The following is a 20,879-nucleotide window of genomic DNA, read 5'->3' on the forward strand; positions in this document are numbered from 1 at the left end:
GGGTCTTGGACAACTCTTCTGATAATTCTTTTCACTCCTCTGTCTGAAATCTTGCAGAGAGCACCTGGTCGTGGCCGGTTTATGGTGAAATGATGTTCTTTCCACTACCAAATTACAGCCCCAACAGTGGTCACTGGAACCTTCATTAGTTTAGAAATTCTTCTTTAACCAATGCCATTAGTATGTTTTGCAACAATAAGGTTGCAAATGTCTTGAGACAGCTCATTGATTTTGCCCATCATGAGAGGTTTCTTGTGTGGCATCTTTCTAATGAGACACCTTTTATAGGCCATCGGGTGAACCAGCTGATGTTTTTCACTAAGTGGCAGGATTGGTTTCTAAATACTGGTAGATTTCAGCTGGTGTCATGACTTTCCTTGCCTTTTGCACCTCTCTTTCTTCAGGTGTTCAATACTTTTTCCCGGTGTCTTCTCTCATTATTTCACAACTTAATTTATGGACATCTATGGTTTGATTCTTTGCCTGTGTGGATTGGATGGGTTGTTACCGACATCTGGTGAGAATTTCATGTCAATAGCACCTTTAGAAATATATTTACTTAGAAAAAATAAAAATATAAATTTCCTTCAATATGTCAACAATACAATCAGAGAGCTACAACAGGGATTTTCGTGGCACCCTTTGGAGAATATATCCTACCCATCGCCATAGTATACAGTATATCACTCACCTCCCGTTTTTTTGCTTCATTTGTGCTGTATTTGGGAAAGAGGTAGGAAAATATATTTCCACAGCAACAAGCTACATGCACCAAGGGTCCTTCCTTCCCTAAGCTTAAACCTGAGGCCACGGCAAGTACCAGTGTGACAGTTTTGATCAGCAAAGTCCATTTTCCCAAATATCCTCTGATGATGAAGCCACTTAATATTGTTTTAATCTGTAACAAAAATAATGCGAAGCTTAAAATATGAAGTAATGAAATTACGAATCAAAAGATGAATTTGGTGCCTTTATTAAAGGGGTTGTCCACTCTACTGATTAAAGGCTGCAGTCACTCTCTGTGACCGAAGACTTTAGAATCCACATAGCGCACGCTGTCAGGATTCTCCAAAGTCTGCAGCGCGACCGGGCGGTTACGGGACTGCAAACATGTGATCTGCATACTTCCAGCCACATTCAGGCTAGACGTGTGTGGCCTCGCTCAATTAATTTGTGCCTGTAAGTATGGAAATTGTATACTTGCGGTCATGTGACTGCCCGGTTTCACTGCAGACACAGGAGAATCTTGACAGCGTGGTGTGAATGCGCTTTGAGGATTCAGTAGTCTGCAGTAACAGAGTGACTACAAACTTTTAGCAAAAGACCAGACAATCCCTTTAACCACAAGGCACATATGGATTTAAGTGCATGTGCACCAGGGTTCACGTGCGCGGTGCCTGCTCCACTTGCAACAGATGCCAGATGTGTTATACAGTCAGCATCAGCTTTTAACCATTTAGGAGCAGCTGTCACTGAAAGTGGTATATAAATGGAGCGAGAGTGCTGCTGAAAGCCTCATAGCTTCTGTCCTAATACACCAGTGAAGCCCAGCCATGGGCTGAGCTTCATAAGAGATCATCATTTACACTGTACTGCAATACTGTTGTATACAGAACAAGAGATCGCAAGTTGAAGTCCCCAAGGGGACTAAAAGAAAAAAGAAAATCAAAACATTGCAGGTACTATAAATTGGTATCAATAAACAGCTCCCCATGCAAAAATACAAGCACCCAGACAACTCCAGCGACAGAAACTTAAAAACGTCACTAGTCTCTGAAAATGGCAAAAAAAAGTTATTTATTTTTTTAACCACTGCTATAATAAAAAAAAATAAAAAATACAAGTTTGGTATCGTTGTATTAGTACTGATCTGAAAAAAATCAAGTTTGCCGGGTCATTTCTACCATACAATGAAAAGTGGAATTGGACTTTTTTCCCAACATTTACCACTTGGGTTTTTTTTACCGGTTCTCAGGACATTATGTGGTAAAATGATTGATGTAATTCAAATTATAACTGGTCCTTCATAAAGCAAGCTTTCTCACGGCTCGGTTGATGGAAAAATAAAAGTTATGGCCCTTGGAAAAAGGGAAGGAAAAAGCTAAAGTGCAAAAACTAAAAATTGCTTGGTCCTGAAGGGTTAACAACCAATAAACAAACAGGTAACAAACAATATTAATGTTAATTACTATCTGCAGATATTACAAATATGGCTATATGCCCAACTATGACTATACTGTTCATGTGGCAAATGGGATCAGAGTTCATAGTCTCATAATACCTACTGTTATATCACTGACACGACTATGATAGAGAATACAGCTGCACACACACTAGCGGGGTATATAGTATATAGTCCCTGCGTTACATGCTTTATATTAGCTTTCTATTACGTAGTATAATGATTTAGATCAATAGTCCACCCCTAATTATCCATTTAACCCCTTAAGGATCAAGTGACTATTCCTCCCCTTATTCCAAGACCCATAACTTTTATTTTTCCGTTGACATAGCCACGTGAGGACTTAGTCTTTTTTATTTATTTATTTATTTTTTTTAAGTGTGATGAAATAGCAAAAGAAAAAGCACAATTCCGCAATTGATTTTTTTGCTTTTCTATTTACAGCATTTTTTTTTTATTTTTATCGACAGCATTTACTAGACATCTGTGATCCGATGTCTTATTCCAGAGAAATCCATATTTTTCTTATATATAAATGTTCTGGACTATGGGAAAACACATTAAAATCGCTTGTTAATAGATCTGGGATGTATCCCAATGATAATCCGCATGTGCTGTGCACATGCTGCATAAATTTCCACTGCAGATTATCATTGCGGAAAAAAACGCAGCACTACCAATTTGGGCGCAATTTCGCAGCAAAATTCACCCACTGAATTGCATTGAACCGTGTATAAATGCGGATGTTATGCGGTTCAATGCGCGTATGGTACCCGGGTCTGGAGAAGAGGAGACTCTCCTCCAACCTGGGTACTCATCACTTGGAAAACTGCTTGACAACTTGGTCACACTATATAAATCCATGCAACTGGCATGGATTTATATAGTGTGACCAAGTTAATAGTTAAAGAAAAGAATAAAAATGGTAAAAAATAAAACATTATACTCACCTTCCGATGGCCCCCGGTCTCCTGTACGGTCGCATGACCTGTCACATGACTAAATGACGTCATGGAAGGTCCTTTTACACCATCGTGAGCCGCCGGGGAGCCAGGACACATCGTACAGGAGACCGGGGGCCATCAGAAGGTGAGTATAATGTATATTTTTTATTTTAAATTCTTTTTTTTATAGGTTCTATGGTACCCGGGTCTGGATGAGAGTCTCCTCTTCTCCAGACCCAGGAACCATCCGCACATTGAATCGCTTAATATGTGCACATGTAGTCATGCGGATATTAAGCGATTCAATGCAAGTCAATGGCGGCGATTACGCTGCGTGTCAACAAACTTAATGGACATGCTGCGGATTTTTCCACAATGATAATCCGCAGCGGAAATTTCCGCAGCATGTGCACAGTACATGCGGATTATCATTGGGGACCATGGGGAACGCATTACCAAGCGTTTAAGCGTTTTCACTGCGGAAATTCCACGGCAAAAATGCTTGAAAAAGGCATAGTGGGCATGATAATCCGCATGTGCTATACACATGCTGCGTAAATTACCGCTGCGGATCATCATTGAGGAAAAATAAGCAGCATGTCAATTAATTTTGCGGACACGCAGCATAATTGCTGCCATTGACTTGCATTGAAACGCTTCATATCCGCATCACTACATGTGCACACGCGGATATGAAGTGATTCAATGTGCAGATGGTACCCAGGCCTGGAGAAGAGGAGACTTTCATCCAGACGTGGGTACCATAGAAACTGTAAAAAAAAAAAAAAAGAATTTAAAATAAAAAATAAAGATTATACTTACCTTCCAATGTCCCCCGGTCTCCATAGTGATGCGTGCGGTGTGTAGGGCGGCTCGCGGTGGTGTGAGGACCCGACATGACGTCATTGAGTCATGTGACAGGTCACGTGACCGCTGACGTCGGCGGTCGCGTGACCTGTCACATGACTCAATGATGTCACCGCAGGTCCTTCACACCACCGCGAGACACCGGGGAGACCGGACGGAGCGGAGAAGGAGACCGGGGGCCATTGGAAGGTTAGTATAATCTTTATTTTTTACCATTCTTATTCTTTTTTTTTTTTTTTTAACTATTACTTGGTCACACTATATAAATCCATGCCGGTTGCATGGATTTATATAGTGTGACCAAGTTGTCAAGCACTTTCCGACTGATGCTCAAATCGCTTGGAAAAGAGCTTGATAACCCGCATGCTGAAATGCATGCAAAAACGCTTGACAAACGCTTCTACCTGGCGGGAAAAACGCATGTAAAATAAGTATGTGTTTTTCCTGCCAGGGAGAAGCGGAAAAAATATGCAGCATTTCTGCATCGTGGGCACATAGCCTAAGACATCAGATCGCAGATATCACAGTACCATTTTATTCCGCTTCCTATGACCTGCATGCTCATATAGACGGCATAGGAGGGATGATCCTACTGACAGATTCCCTTTAAGTGGTGAAAAAAAATTCTGAAATTTTTAAATAAATAAACATAATAAAAATTTGCTTGTGATGTCATTTTCCGTCATCTGTAAAGTTTTCAATTTTGGGGATATGGAGCTGTGTGAGGGCTTGTTTTTTGCACCGAGTCGATTTTTTGTTGATATCATTTTGGGTAAGAAATGATGTTTTGATTGCCGCTTATTACATTTTTTGCGTTGTTGCAGTGGGCAAAAAAACAAACAAACCCCAAAATGCAATGGTTTGATTTTTTTTCTCGTCATGTCGTTTTACGAATCAAATTCATTTCTTTTATATTTTGTTTGATTGGACTTTTATGAACCCAGCGATACCATATATGTGTATTTTTTCAAAACAAAAAAATATTTGGATTTTTTTTCTACTTTAAATTTTTTTTTTTACTTTTCACTATATCTGTGAGGCTTTTTTTAAAGGACATGAACCTGCGATCATCCTATCACTTACACTACACACAGCAATACCATAGTATTGCTATGTAGAGTGAAAATCATGGTTTCCTATGAACGCCAGCCACGGGCTGGCTCACAGGAGTACCATCATGACAAGCACAGGGGTCTTCAGCAGACCCCTGGCTGTCAAAGCAGCCCATTAGCAAAGCAATCACATCACAAGCTCGCCAATGGTTGCATAGAACACCACAGCCTCTGCCGGCATGTTGTAAATGTCGCTGTCACAGATTGACAGCGGCATTTGATAGGTTAACAGCCGTGAGCAGAGCTCCGCTCCACCTGCGGCTGTTACAAGCAAATGATGGCCAATTATTACAGCCATCATCTGCCGAAAAATATGCGGCTTCAGCTTGCAAGCCCACATACGATATAACAATGTGCCATATGTCGCAAAGGCGTTTAAGAGGATGGTGAAGACTGCATGTGTATAATTCTGTGTATATGTGACCTCACTGCAAAATGTAGAAACAGAATTTCTAGACTTGAGCAATTTTTCTACTAGGAAGGACTTCCTACAGGACAGATCTGGGCCAGGAGGCATTCCCATCTTATTGGGTGAATGGTAATCACCGCTCTACAGATTTAAAGGAATAAGGCACGGACAAGAACACACTGTACAGACACATGGAAGATGAGGACCCGATCATACGCACCTCTGGAATCCCTGAGCCACAAGCATATGGAGCAAAGACTTTTACAAGACTGACCGCTAAGAAGGCAAAACTCAGAGCCCAGAAGATGTACATTATGTAGTTCATTATGTATGAGCCCGGACCCTGCAAAGTGAAAGCAACAACATTACAAGCGTTCAACAGCTGAAATAATAATGTGGAAGTCTGTGTGACCCGGTCGATGACCCATCGCAATGTGTGCAACCTGGTCGATGACCCACCGCAATGTGTGCGACCCAGTCGATGACCCATCGCAATGTGTGCGACCCGGTCGATGACCCACCGCAATGTGTGCGACCCGGTCGATGACCCACCGCAATGTGTGCGACCCGGTCGATGACCCACCGCAATGTGTGCGTCCCGGTCGATCAAACACCCCCCCCCCCCCCCGCAATGTGTGATACGGTATGTAATTCTGGTAAAGGACACTTTATATCAGATTTTATCTTTCTATTAGGTAAAATTAAACATCTGCATTTGAAAACGACAGCACAGGGACGCAACATGGATGGATGCCAACTATGTGCTGTCTGTTTGAAATTCAGACTATAAAATTAAAAATTGCAATTGCATTGGTCTGCAATTAATAAAAAAATAAAACAAAAAGAAATGGACTCGACTTTAACAGGTACGTGTTCTATCTGTGAATGAAAAAAATAGATAGAGCACATATGTAAAAATCAGATGTGTGAATAGGACCCAACATAGGGACTTGCACAAAAAAAAACCCCCCAGCTTACTTCTGCCTGGCCTATTATAAGGTCGGCCCATGTATTCCACTGAGGACACTTGTCTCGTTCTTCAAACGTGGCTTCATCTGATCCCCAACAGCACTGTTCATGGTTAAACCAAAATGCAGTCATGCAAATTCCTTCCTTCAAATCTGCCATCCAGTCTGCGGCAATATCTATCAAGCCTGCCAGGGCCCCTGTGGCACAAATCAGATGTGTTAATACCAGATTTAACACTATATTGACATAGAAATGACTAGGGAAAATGTAAGAATAATACAGGACACCATAACTAACAGAAACTATAAAAATTTAAAGTTTAATGATTACTTCTAATAATGATCAATAAATAAGTGTTATTACGTTAGTAGCAGAGGCGAGTATATGTGGAGTATAGATGCTGAAGTCACTACATAGATAATGAAGCACTATTTCTGCCTTCACTCCACTGTCACACATCTTATAAATACAGATACAGAATTTAAAGGATTGTCCAGGCCTTCTTTATATTCAAAATGGCCCAATGTGGAGACGTTTAATAAAAAAAAACAACGAAAAAGACATATATTAATTTAGATATCTCATTTATTAATCTAGCAAGTGACAGCCGCAGCTAACCTCTGCCCAGATTGGTTATAGTTATGGCCAAAGCTTGGTGGCAGTAGTCATGTGCTGTCCCCACGCGAAAAAAAGTGAGGGGACTGGTCTGGGACCCCAGCAGTCGGGACTGGTCTGGGACCCCAGCAGTCGCACAGAGGGGCCACGGTGATTGATGGGCAAAGCCTCTTAATAAAATAAAAAAAGAGGATGACTTCTTTAAAGTGCAAGTATTTAAATCATTACCATTTCAATGGAGACATGATAACAATCCACTCTATTTTCCCTGTTTATAAAAACACATAAGACTTGCACTGGAAATACAATCTTCGTATCCGGTCATCTGAGATTTTTTTCGCCTCCAGCATGCTACAAAAATGCTGGATGGGAACTGTTGTGGGAATTGACAACAGTTTTCTATGGGTTCGTTCATATTAAGCCGCTGCTGGTTGCAGTTTGCGGCCCGGCTCTGTATTTCAGCAGTAGAAACCAGTGAAGTGAGGTCATACACTGACAATATTTTGACATCAGTTGAGGCACAAGAAACTGATCTGGATGCGAAGTACATGGAAGCCCAGCCGCCTTCATTACTAGATGGATTTGCTCTTTCAGGTGACACACACATCTCTGCATACACCCAGGTCTATAAACCTGTATTCCCAAAGTGCAGCAACATTACCTGAGGCTAAACCAGTTAGTGTAACCACCAGCCATCCTGACCAAGCATCGTAGAGACTTTTTGATAATTCCCATGCAGATTCCTTCTTCTTACTGTTAATCTAGTGGACAAAACAACACTTTATGGAGCATATATCAATTTCTACAGCAGACATTTCTTTTTCACATCGGCGACCTACATGAGTAAGTGAACATTATTTTGATAATAAGGTGCCAGGGCGCTACCAGAAAAATGGCCCTGGCCAGAGAAAAAGAAGCTATCATGGGCAATAAAAAAATCACTTTAAAAAAAAAAAAAAAAAAAAAAAAAAAAAAAAGATAAACATTTCCTTCATTTATCATAGGTACTGCAAAATACTGCCGATTGGTGGGGGTCTGGGACCAGAGACCTTCACCGATCGCTCTACCACCACTCTGAAGTAGCCTGCATGCAGTGCATAGAGCGGTTTTTAGAATGATTAGTGGGGACTTGGGACCTGGACCACCACCAATCCACAGCACCTATGAAATTTGAAAAACAATGTGTGAAATGATAATTACCTTCTAAATACTTTTGCTCTTTGTCTGAAAAAGGCAACAAACTAAAAAATCCTATAACGTGAGTTTTCAGATTAACGGAGATAGAATTCATGTGTATTGTCCCTATGCATCAAAACATGGCTGAAGAAAACACTGTCCAACCAGGACAAAAATGTGAAGCAGCAATGCTCAGCAACGACTGTGTAGTTAGGATCCATTATTCTTACTATGCTGTCAGCTGCAGCTTTTTAACCGCAACAGCCCTGTGCTGCTGCTGCTGCAGCCTTTCTAACTTTTCTCTGGACAATCGCTAAATTTTGTTGAGAAACAGCAGTTTCAACTGCAAGACCGCACGGCCCATCATAATAGTCACGTGGCTTTTCAGATCACAGAGCAGTTTCCCTGCAAGATTAAGCGATTCTGCACGGAAAACAAAGTCGGCAGTAGCACAGGGCTGATGTGGTCTATAGCCGCCAAATGACCTCAACGTTTAGAACGCAGCCTATGTAATTGTGCAGGGAAACCTGGAAAAGGACCGCAGTGGTTAAAGGGAATCTGTCACCCTCTGGGACTTATCTGATCTCTAATATGGGCATACAGGTGATAGAAATGTAAATCTATACCTATCCGCATGCCTCATATTAGAGGTCTTGTTGCTGTAAAATGTCTTTTTATTCATACACGCTTCTGATGCTTGTGGGCCCGGGGCCCTGAAGAAATCCCCGCCTGCTGTGTGAATTATAATGTTTCCCCCCTCCCCTGACCGTTACAGTGCCCTGTGACATGCAGTTGCAGCAGCCAAATCCCGCGCATGCGCACTTCACTTTTTACAGAAGCGCACTTGTACTATGTAGTCATAGTACTGCAGGGATCTTGTGCACAAGCGAGTCACTGCGGACAAGACAGGTTCCAGGTTCCACCTATTGTGGTTGGTGGATCCTGTGTCATCAGCTGTGTATAGAGGTGTCACCTGCCATTGTATTCCTGCCCATCATAATGAGTCTCCTAAAAACGCTTTCAGAAATACTTCCTGTCCAGAGTCTAAAAAAGCCCCGGTGGCCAGTGTGAAAATAGCAACAGTAAAAAAAAAAAATAAATTAATAATCATAATAATAATGGTCTAAAAAAAAAATTGCCATTTTCAAAAAAATAATTGTAAATACAAAACCTGATCTAAACAATAAGTCGTTTTCAAATGACACATTCCTTTTAAGAGAAGAAGTACCAATGTCACAGAAAGAGTAAGTGCACAATAATAAAAACTGAATTTGTCATTTAAAGAGGTTGTCAGGTCATACTACAGTATAATCGATATCCATAGGATCATCAATAACTGATCAGTGGGGGCCTAACACCCGGCACACATACTAATCAGAGGTTATGAGCTCTGACACAACCGGACGTGAACATATGGAGCAGCGCTGCACTACACAGATCTATCCCCAGTGTAGTGGCAGCTGACGAGTGCTAGAGAACCACTCGAAATTGGCTCTCATCAGCCAAGTAAAAATCACTCCTATTAACCATAATTGTGGTGTCTGTCAGATCATACAACAAAAATCACAATTTCTATTTAATCAGATTAATATCAATACAAGGCCTAATATACAAGTCCGTGATTCACGTACATCTTCTATTCATTTTTTTTCATGGATAGAACATATACCTGTTATAATCTATGGTGCTAGTCACATATCCATGTTTTTTCATGGACCGTGTGCCCATGCGAAACTCACGGAGACATGTCTGTTTTTGCTCTGGTATAGGCTATGTGCCCCAGAATGCAGAAATGCTGCATATTTTTTACACTTCTCCCTGGCAGGAAAAACGCATGCGGTTTTTACATGAGTTTTTCCCGCCAGGTAGAAGCGTTTTTGCATGCATTTCTGCATGCGGGTTATCAAGCGCTTTTCCAAGCGATTTTAGCATCACTTGGAAAGTGCTTGACAACTTGTTCACACTATATAAATCCATGCAACCGACATGGATTTATAGTAGTGTGACCAAGTTAGTTAAAAAAAAAAAAAAAGAATAAGAATAGTAAAAAATAATTTAAAAAAAAAGATTATACTTACCTTCCAGTGTTATCTCCGCCGCGTCCGATCTCTTGCACTGCTCGCGGTGGCGTGAAGGACCTGCGATGACGTCAGTCAGTCATGTGTCAGGTCACATGACTCAATGACGTCATGGCAGGTCCTTCACAACAGAGCGAGCAGTGCAAGAGACCGGATGGAGCGGACAAAACACCAGGAGGACATCGGAAGGTGAGTAAAATCTTTTTTTTTTTTTTTACAGTTTCTATGGTACCCAGGTCTGGATGAGAGTCTCTTCTCCTCCAGACCTGGGTACCATCCGCACATTGAACCGTGTGATATCCGCTTATCCACATGTAGTGATGCCGATGTCACGCGGTCCAATGCAAGTCAATGGCGGCGATTACGCTGAATGTCCGCAAAATTAATGGACATGCTGCGGATTTTTGAGTGCAGCATAAATGCTGTGGAAAAATCCGCAGCATGGGCATTGACATTGGGGACCATGGGGGACGAACTACCAAGCGTTTACGTTGCGTAAATTGCACAGCATAAACGCTTGGAAAATGCTTCGTGGGCACACAGCCTAACAGATGGAAAGTGCCAATACAAGTCTATAGATCCATGAAAAACAAATACAGCACACGTATGGCATCTGTGTGCTGTCCATATTTAACATTAAAAAGGACAGGAAAAGCTTTGAAAATTGTTTATTTATCTATCCGTGAAAAACATGCTTGACTGATGGTAAAAACCGACACATTGACTGTACACAGATGACACTCGTACTATTTTTTCATGTATGGATATGTGAATGAGGGCTAAGCTTGTGTGTAAATGGATCTTACCAAAATCTGGTAAGGCTGTTGATTGCCATCATGAACCAGACTATCATGTAAGCAACAATTACAGGGAAAATGAAATATTTTCTATATCCCAAAGACCCCTTTACCAAAGATATTTCAAACCACCAACAAGAGCAGAGTAAGTCCTTATTCCCACATCTGTACTTGTGAGCCAAAACCAGCCATGGCTCCAGAAAAGCTGTGACTCTTTCAATGGAGGAGATGTTCAAAAGTGGACAAACCCTTTAAAAGGTGCATAAAACATGTACACAATTTGGATGTTAATGTTTTCAGAAAGTTTTTTTTTTTTTTTTTTGTTAACAGAGGTGGATTTTTACAATCAATCAATGCCCCTTCTTCATCCCCATGCATAAATGCTCCCAGTACCGAAATCCTTGGTATGCAAAGATTGTAAACGAGAGGTCAGCTAAAATGTAATGCTGGACAAATATAATAAAGCAAAATAAATATACAATAGTGTCTACTTACCCTTCTATGGCGCTCTCGGTCTTTACACTTCTCCCGTACCCAATCAATGGTATGGAAATCATCGTATGTGCCAACCCCTGGAATAGGCTCATCCAACAAGTCCAGCAAGTGAGTAGAGCTGCTGATGGATCCTCCGTTTGTCATGGTGTAGTGTGTTCCTAGGAAGCAACAGATATTTTATTAGGATGCTACTTTCATAAACTATATTTAGAAGACTGAAAAAGTAATGTTATGGAACAAGCACAGAACTGTATATCGAGGTAAGAATACCTGTCCTGGTACCAACCGCTGCACTACATGAAATGCATAATACAGGACAGTCTAAGTCAGTCATACATTTGTCTTTTCATACTAAAGGCAATAACATGTATTCATGAAATATCTTAATGTGCAGTTGAATGGATCATATGGTATAAAAACAAGCATAAGCAGGTATTGCTTTGAATATTTGGGTGACCATTTAGATTATAATTGCTAGTCTACTGTCAACTCATTTATCCCATACAAATCTAAAAAGTATCATGCATGGTGAAAGCGGTTTTCTACAAATGGTTATTACTGATGAACCCTGACAAGTAAAGGACAGTCGGCACAAATGACATACTTTAATTAGTTCCATCGTAGCAAACATGAGTAACAAAATGTATTTCTGCCGAATGTCTACTATTTAGGAGACATGCTGGGTCTAATGACATCCACACAGATTAGGAGTCTGGCTGGGTAGGCTGAGAGCATTGTTCATCACACCTAAATACTAATAGGTTCAGAATTGGCGAGATGGTGATAATCATTTGTGTTTCTTTAACGAGGACCTTTCACCAGTTTAGCATTTTAAAATAGCCACATAATGGAATAGTGGATGCAGAGCTGAAAGCCCTTTGCATCTGCAGCTTTCATACCACAGCACTGTCAGTGTGTGGGGAGTGGGAGTAGAGCAGAGCAGACAGTGCCATGAGATTAAAGCTGCAGCTGTTTATAATGACACACAGCTCTGCTCTACTCCACTCCCCACCCCACTCACAGTAGATGCCAGCAGTAAGAAGAACAGGGCTGTGTGCCAATAAATGTCTCACACACAAAAAGCCGGATCTGACACTCAGGGGGGCATTTTTTGCCCTGCATAAAGGTCCTGCTTATGCCTCCTTAATCTTCGTAAAAATTAAAATATAAACTTTACAAACTAATATGTCTGCAACAGAGATGTGAAACTAAAAAAAATATACAACTAATTTTTTTTTTTCAGCTCTTCATCTACTATTCCATGACATGGTCTGTTTAACATACTAAAACTAATGAAGGGTTCTTTAAAGGAGTGATGTTGTATGTTATGCCTGTTAGCGGCACCATCACTGGCCGCTCACAGGCAACACGTGACCCCCGTTTTTTTCTTCCGCTGATGTCACGTCAAGTGACATCAGTGACGCAGTCCCTACGGTGGATGCTGGGCTGTGGGCGAGGTTACCCTGTGCGTCACACCCAGCATCCACTGCGAACTTTCCCAATGAATGAGGAGAGGGAGAGTGCGCGGTGGATGCTGGGTGTGACGTGCGGGGTATCCCTGCCCACAACCCGGCAGCCACCATGGAATGCAGCACTAAGTCAGGCCCGGTTGCAGCCGGAACTTGACGTGACAAAAGTGGATGTCAGAGCTGGCTGCAGCTGGGGTCACGTGATGCCTGTGAGCGGCCAGTGATAGCGCCACTCACAGGCAATACATACAACTAAAGGGTATTGACAAAAAAACTTATGGTCATATGCTAAATACATTGGGGCAATTCAAAAAAGGAGTGGACAACGTCTTCAAGTCAGAAGATACTGGAGGCGACACAAAAAAAAAAAACCTTCAAGACCAAGATGTTCACGCCAGTCTTGATGAGCGGGTGTTTGGGAGTCAGATGCTCCTGATTCATTAAGTAGCCTACACTTCTTAATTAATCACGAGCATCTGACAAGTGGCATGCGCCTCGCCACAAATCTTACTTCATTAAGCTGGACAAAACTGAAACCCCCCTCCCCCCCAAAGCTAAATTTTTTTGCACAACTTCACATTGCACAAAAAGGTTGCGACTTTTCACAGCGATCATCAACACACACACCTTGCATGTGTCTTCCATCTCCTCTCCGCTGCCTGGCCATAGGATCTCTCATCCACTATTCCGTATACGCAGAGTACACATCCTGCCAGGATGTTTAAGTCACGTGAGAATGTCACAAGACAACAAGAACATTTATTCTATTGCACTTTTCTCACAATGAACTCAAAGCTCAACAAAGGGCCCTGGCAGGATCTCCAGTCTCGGACTAGACCAGGGATGTCAATTTCAAATACACAGAGGGATAAAATTAAAAGCTTGGACGAAGTTGAGGGCCAACCTGAATGTTTATTACAAAAAAATGTTTACTATTGAGTGTTTCCTTATCATCAAATATAACGATGAAACGTTTCATATGGAAACAAATTTAGAGGGCTTGTCCCATAAACAAAGTACATTTTAATTAACAGATCTTAGAATAAAATTTAGCACATTATTACAAATGGGGCATACTGGAATAATATAATGTGTTCTGCAAGAGAGGTAAAATGCATGTGGCCCAATGGCCTAATTAAAATACGTAATAAAGGATAAAAAACCTTGAATTAATAAACAATACAGATAAAGTATTATGCCAACAAAAGTGCCCCCCAAACACAGTAGGATACCCCCACAGTGAATTCCTCCACACGCAAAAGTATGATGACCCTACTGTAACCCCCCAGCAAAGTCTGGTGACCCATCACAGTACGATGCAACAACTGTGATCCCCACACAGTCCTCCACGCAGTATAATGCGCCCCACACAGTCCTCCACGCAGTATAATGCGCCCCACACAGTCCTCCACGCAGTATAATGCGCCCCACACAGTCCTCCACGCAGTATAACGCGCCCCACACAGTCCTCCACGCAGTATAACGCGCCCCACACAGTCCTCCACGCAGTATAACGCGCCCCACACAGTCCTCCACGCAGTATAACGCGCCCCACACAGTCCTCCACGCAGTATAACGCGCCCCACACAGTCCTCCACGCAGTATAACGCGCCCCACACAGTCCTCCACGCAGTATAACGCGCCCCACAGTCCTCCACGCAGTATAACGCGCCCCACACAGTCCTCCACGTAGTATAACGCGCCCCACAGTCCTCCACGCAGTATAACGCGCCCCACACAGTCCTCCACGCAGTATAACGCGCCCCACACAGTCCTCCACGCAGTATAACGCGCCCCACACAGTCCTCCACGCAGTATAACGCGCCCCACACAGTCCTCCACGCAGTATAACGCGCCCCACACAGTCCTCCACGCAGTATAACGCGCCCCACAGTCCTCCACGCAGTATAACGCGCCCCACAGTCCTCCACGCAGTATAACGCGCCCCACACAGTCCTCCACGCAGTATAACGCGCCCCACACAGTCCTCCACGCAGTATAACGCGCCCCACACAGTCCTCCACGCAGTATAACGCGCCCCACACAGTCCTCCACGCAGTATAACGCGCCCCACACAGTCCTCCACGCAGAATAACGCGCCCCACATAGTCCTCCACACAGTATAATGCGCCCCACATAGTCCTCCATGCAGTATAATGGTACCACATAGTCCCCGATGTTGCGGGCCAAATATAATCACCCTGAGTGCCAGTTTTGGCCCACATGCCAAAGTCTGACATGTGTGGACTAGACTGAATGGCTGAGGAGGGATCTAATGGTTCACTGCGCCACCATTATATTCAGCAGTATCTCTGTTCTGAGAAGACAGATACAGCGAGAGTGGAGAGTTCCCAAATTCAAGACAGTACTATGGGATCTGGGATGGTTGAGAGGTATGACACATATATGAGGCTGTCAAGTTTAGGTCAAGAGACCTGTGGCCAGTCCGTGCTTTGCAGTCCATGCTAGGACTGCGACTCATTAACATCTGAATTTAGCCTTAGGCAAGATGCACACCATTGTATTTTAGGTCCGAGTGCAATCAAACAAATCATAGGATCACACTCTGACCAATGTTATTCTATGCGGCCGCGCACAGGTCTGATTTTTCCTCGGACCAGGCCAGTCCGAGGAGAAAAATCGCAGTATGTCCGAGTTTTATCCGATATTTGGATCGCACTAGGTCATGCAAGCCAATGAGTGCGTGGAAATCATTGGACTGAACTTGGATGACATCTGAGTGCAGTCCAATTTCCGCACACTGACTCAAAGGAGAAATCTTGTTCTCCAACTGCTCCTCACAGTGTGCTCTGATTCTCTCATCCAAAAGAATCTGATCACAATATACTGACATTCTGATCAGAGTTTGATCAGAGTGTCGTTTGCATAACCGACCTGACAGTCTCAGATGAGAATCTACGGCCGTCTGACCCTAGCCTTAGACAAACAATGCACTATATCAATTACACCCCTGCCCTGAAGCATATAATTAAACGATACAATTTCCCATACAGAAGTGATATACAGATAATAGTATACCGTCACCACTTTCTTAGTACTGCCACTCTTAAACACGGTTGTCTACTTTCAGTACACTGTTCCCCAAAGTGTGTAAAATACATAAAACTAACTTAGCAGATACTCACTTTCAAGTCCAGTGCCAGCTTCCGCTGCTTCTGCAGTCCCAGTGTTGTGGCTGGAGAGGTGATGTGACGTTATGTCATGTCTAGATAGCCTGTTGCTGAGCTCAGCATCGTGTGCTGTTCACCTCTGCACAAGCCCTAAGCACAGTGAGTGGCTGGAGTGGTGAGGAGAAGACGTCACATCACAAAAATAGTCACAACATCGGGACAGCAGCAGCGGAGGGAAGTTGGTTAAGGCTGGGTTTGTACAACTCTGATCGGCGGCATTAAAATACCGCTGATACGCTACATGTCAGCCAGATTTAGCAATTAGGCTATGTGCCCACGATGCAGAAATGAAGCAGAAAATTTCTGCAGCATTTCTGCATCTCCCTGGCAGAAAAAACGCATGCAGATTGTGCATGCGTTTTTCCTGCAGAATACATGCGGATTCACATGCGTTTCCGCATGCAGATTGACAAGCGCTTTCCAGGCGATAGCATCACTTGGAAAGTGCTTGACAACTAGGTCACACTGTATAAATCCATGCAAACAGCATGGATTTATACAGTGTGAACCGTAAAAATTAAAACAAATAAAGCTATACTCACCCCCGAGGCCCCGGCGTGTGCAGCAGCGCTCGTTACTGTCTGGTTCCCGGCTGCCGGCATATCGCGAGACACAGCGGTGAAGGGTCTGCGGTCACATGACTGTGACGTCACCACAGGTCCTCAAGCGATGCCAGCATTCAGAGAGAAGCCGCCGGAAAGGTGAATATAACTTTATTTGTAATTTTATTCTTTTTTTACAGGTACAATGGTACCCAGGTCTGGATGAGAGTCTCCTCTCCTCCAGAACTGGGTACCATCCGCACATAGAAGCCGCTTGTAGAAATGTACAGTCGCGGTTTCTATGCGTTTCAATGCAAGTCAATGGCGGGAGTTCCGCTGCGCTTCCGCAAAATTAAATGACATGCTGCGGATTTTTGTACGCAGCATAAACGCTGCGGATAGAACATGCGGAATCCCCTTGGGGACCATGGGGTGCGGATTACCAAGCGTTTATGCTGCGGAAATTCCGCAGCATAAACGCTTGAAAAACGCTACGTGGGCACACAGCCTTAGGCTATGTGCCCACGTTGCATTTATGAAGCAGAAAATTTCTGCTGCATAAATGCAAGTCCTCTCCCGGAAAAACGCATGCGGAATTCCGCACGCGTTTATCTCGCATTTTTCGCGCGCTTATCTCGCGTTTTCCACATGCGGAATTGCCTTGCGTTTTTTATGCATTGGACAAAGGCAATTCTGCTTGCGGAAACGCAAAATTAAATGACATGCTGCGGATTTTTGAACGCAGCATGTGCATAGAAGTTGCGGAAACCCATTGGGGATCATGGGGTGCGGGTTACCAAGCGTTTCCGCTGCGGAAATTCCGCATCAAAAACGCTTGAAAAACGCTACGTGGGCACACAGCCTTATACTGATTAAATTGATACCTTTGGTGAATCAATCCGATTTGTGGTTCTTGTTTAATCAGAATTTGAAGTTTTCTTCTAATGATATTTCAGTGCAGTGGACTGAAGGGTCTTCTCCTTCTGCCCCTTCTCTTGCCTCCCGTGTTTCTATTACAGGTTACTGATTCTTCAGTGACCGGCCTTCTTTCAAACATTTTGCGCAGCTGCCATCATTGTGTGCGCAGTTTGATTTCATGAACAGTCTTGTGGTCTTCAATAAAATGGCGCCAGAGGCGGCGCATGCGCAGATTGCGATCTCAGCTTAATGAAGACATCATTGAGCAGACAGCTCCATTTTATTGAAGACCACAAGACTGTCCGTGGAATCAAACTGCGCACGCGCCGCCCACACCAATGATGGCATATGTGCAAAATTTTAAAAAAGAATAATTAGTGACCTGTCATAAAAACACAGAAGGAAGGCACAGGGGCCAGAGCGGAAGGAGAAGACTGCACCCCTAGTCTCGCCCCTGTGGACTGAAATATCATAGAAAAAAAATATCAAATTCTAATTAAACAAAAACCACAGATCGGATTGATTCACCAAAGGTAGCAATGTAATCAGTAGAACAGGGGCATTAAAGCCATGGCTTTACTTTATATTGCTAAATCCTGCTGACATTTTACCCGGTCGTCGGGTCATGGGCCATGTATACTTTATCATCATCAGGAAACAAGCAAAATGCACCCTGAATGAACCAGCATAAAATCTGAGATAACAGGAAACAAGTGAGATAACCGGCAAGGGGCAGATAACTTGTCACTGCTCTCCAGACCAGGGCATCTTGTGGCCTTATCTTCACTGAGTCCATGACAATGCGACAACATTATCTGCTGGGAATACTTACAGTGAGTTTATAGGGTAGTGAGCAAATATACAGGGTTAATCATTACCACAGTTAGGAGTAGAGCAAAATTCTGACCGACACATCCACATGCGAGTATACACCTACACTTTAATCTTCCCACAAAACATTCATATTCCAAAGACATACTGATAGGGAATTTAGATTGTGAGCCCCAATGGGGACAGTGATGATAATGTCTGTAAAGCGCTGTGGAATTAATGACGCTATATAAGTGAATATATGCAGTGCTGTACCTGGTAATCGATAAGGAAGACACAGCACTTAATGTTCAACGTTAAAGCTAAAAATCTTTTATCACTTTAAAAAAAAAAAATAAATAAATCGATGACAGGTTTGCTTTGGTTTTCCTCCGATGCGGACACAGATGCAGAGCCGACATCAGATCTGCAGCACAAGGACGCTGCAGCCAGGGATGGTCTTGCGGAGGTAGACAGCGCCCAGTGATTGGCTGAAGCGGTCATGGGCTAAAGTTGTGATGCCACCACTGTATCAACAAAGACTGGAAGCAGCGGCAGAGCTGGGGCAGCACAGGATAAGGGTACAGGTATACAGAGCTAGCCTATGCTTTCATAGAAGAAAAAAAAAAAAGCACTAGGTATCATCATCATCATTATTATTTATTATTATAGCGCCATCCATTCCATGGCGCTTTACATGTGAAAGTGATATACATAGCACAAACAATTACAATACATTTGAACAATACAAGTCGGCGACTGGTACAGGAGGAGCGAGGACCCTGCCCTCGAGGGCTCACAATCTACAGGGGATGGGGGAGGATACAGTAGGGGAGGATACAGTAGGTGAGGGTACAGCTGGTCGTGCAGCGAATGGTGGACTGAGGGTGGTGGTGGACTAACATGAAATTTGATGATCAGGATGAACGGTATGAAATGTTTGAGTAACTTTTTTTTTTTTTTTAAATAGCTAAACAATTTTTTAGTAGAGGAAAAGGAATGAACTAAAACCGCTGATCTAGAAGACTTTCATTTCTGCTTTAATCTGCCCCAATGAAAAAAAAACACCAAAAACAAAAGCATACAGTTCTCCTATAAATGGTGTACACAGGCCACTCTCTGCTTAGTTACCAACTTATTTTGGGCCTAAATGACGAAGCATTTTTTTTCTAGTTTTCTTAGTCACATTTCAAGCGCCACAACTTTTGCTTTCATTAAAAACAGTCACGAGGGCTTTTTTTACTTTTCAGGAGCAGGCCTCATGCACACGTCCGCATTTCATATTCGAGCTAGGTTTTTCGCAAATAGAACATGTACCCAAGACAGGCTACGGCATTATTTCCATAAGAGAAAAATAGATTTCATGCCGATGTGAAAAACTAATGAATACCAAAAATGGGAAAAAACTGAACCCAGGACACTCATGAAAAATAGTTCATTCTTACGTTACATAAAAAAAAAAATTCCTTAATGAGGCCTAAGGTTCAGTTCCCACAATGCGTTTTTGACGCTGTGTATTTTTCCTCCACAAAAAAAAGCAGCGTCTTACAGCTACAGCAAAGTAGATGGGATTTATAGAGATCTCATGCCCACTGCTTTTTTTTTTTTTTTTTTTTTTACACAGTGTAAACTCACCTGCGCTGTGTGTTTAAGTATCACATGTCAACCTCTCCTGCGGGTACGCTGAGTTTTATGTGAAGATTTTCCACATTGAGTTGCATTTGATGAGGAAAATCCGCAAGTAAAACACACATGTAATTCGCATATGAATGGATCACTAAAGCTTAGTCATAGCAAAATACCAGCAAGTATCAAAATCAAAGCAGCTTTATGTAAAACATGACATACTAACAAGAGACAAAAACAGCATTAAAAACACGATAAAAATGCACGTAAAATAACACACTTCGGGTATGTGCAGACTATCCGGAGCCGGCTGCGGCCCCGAGGCTGCGGAGAAGCCGCCTCCAGCTTCCGCTCATTATGCAAATGAGCACCAGCCTCTTTTTTTCCTCACATGCAGACTTTCCTCATAGAGATTAGGCATATGGGGAAAGCACGCATGCGGACCCGCTGGAGAAATTGACATGCCGCGGTCTGGAAAGACGCGCCGCAAGTCAGTTTCCGTGGGTGTGCCGCAGACGCATTTTTCTATAAATCCCATCCACTATGCTGTAACACCTGGCTGCTGCGGATTGCACACACCGCACTTGTGCCGAGTCCAATCCGCAGTGAACACTGATTGTGTGCACATACCCTTACATAATTTACCTAATAGAAATGCTGCAGAAAACCTGCTACATCA

General features: G+C 42.9%; 1 protein-coding gene across 6 annotated transcripts in view; it reads right to left on the reverse strand.

Annotated features, from left to right (window-relative positions):
* The window catches only part of CLCN3 (chloride voltage-gated channel 3), a 167,469-nt gene that overhangs the window by 38,285 nt on the left and 108,305 nt on the right, over window positions 1-20,879 (reverse strand). For all 6 annotated transcript variants that reach the window (XM_073644053.1, XM_073644029.1, XM_073644037.1 and 3 more), the window contains 5 exons: window positions 11,645-11,802; window positions 7,760-7,859; window positions 6,493-6,680; window positions 5,735-5,857; window positions 692-898 (listed from right to left, as the gene is read on the reverse strand). In XM_073644053.1, the coding sequence (XP_073500154.1) occupies window positions 692-898; window positions 5,735-5,857; window positions 6,493-6,680; window positions 7,760-7,859; window positions 11,645-11,802 (776 nt within the window). The remainder of the gene's footprint in view (window positions 1-691; window positions 899-5,734; window positions 5,858-6,492; window positions 6,681-7,759; window positions 7,860-11,644; window positions 11,803-20,879) is intronic.

This window comes from Phyllobates terribilis, unplaced genomic scaffold, assembly GCF_046119375.1.
Source record: "Phyllobates terribilis strain yellow unplaced genomic scaffold, ASM4611937v1 Scaffold_1__5_contigs__length_1240528914, whole genome shotgun sequence".
NCBI lineage: Eukaryota > Metazoa > Chordata > Amphibia > Anura > Dendrobatidae > Phyllobates > Phyllobates terribilis.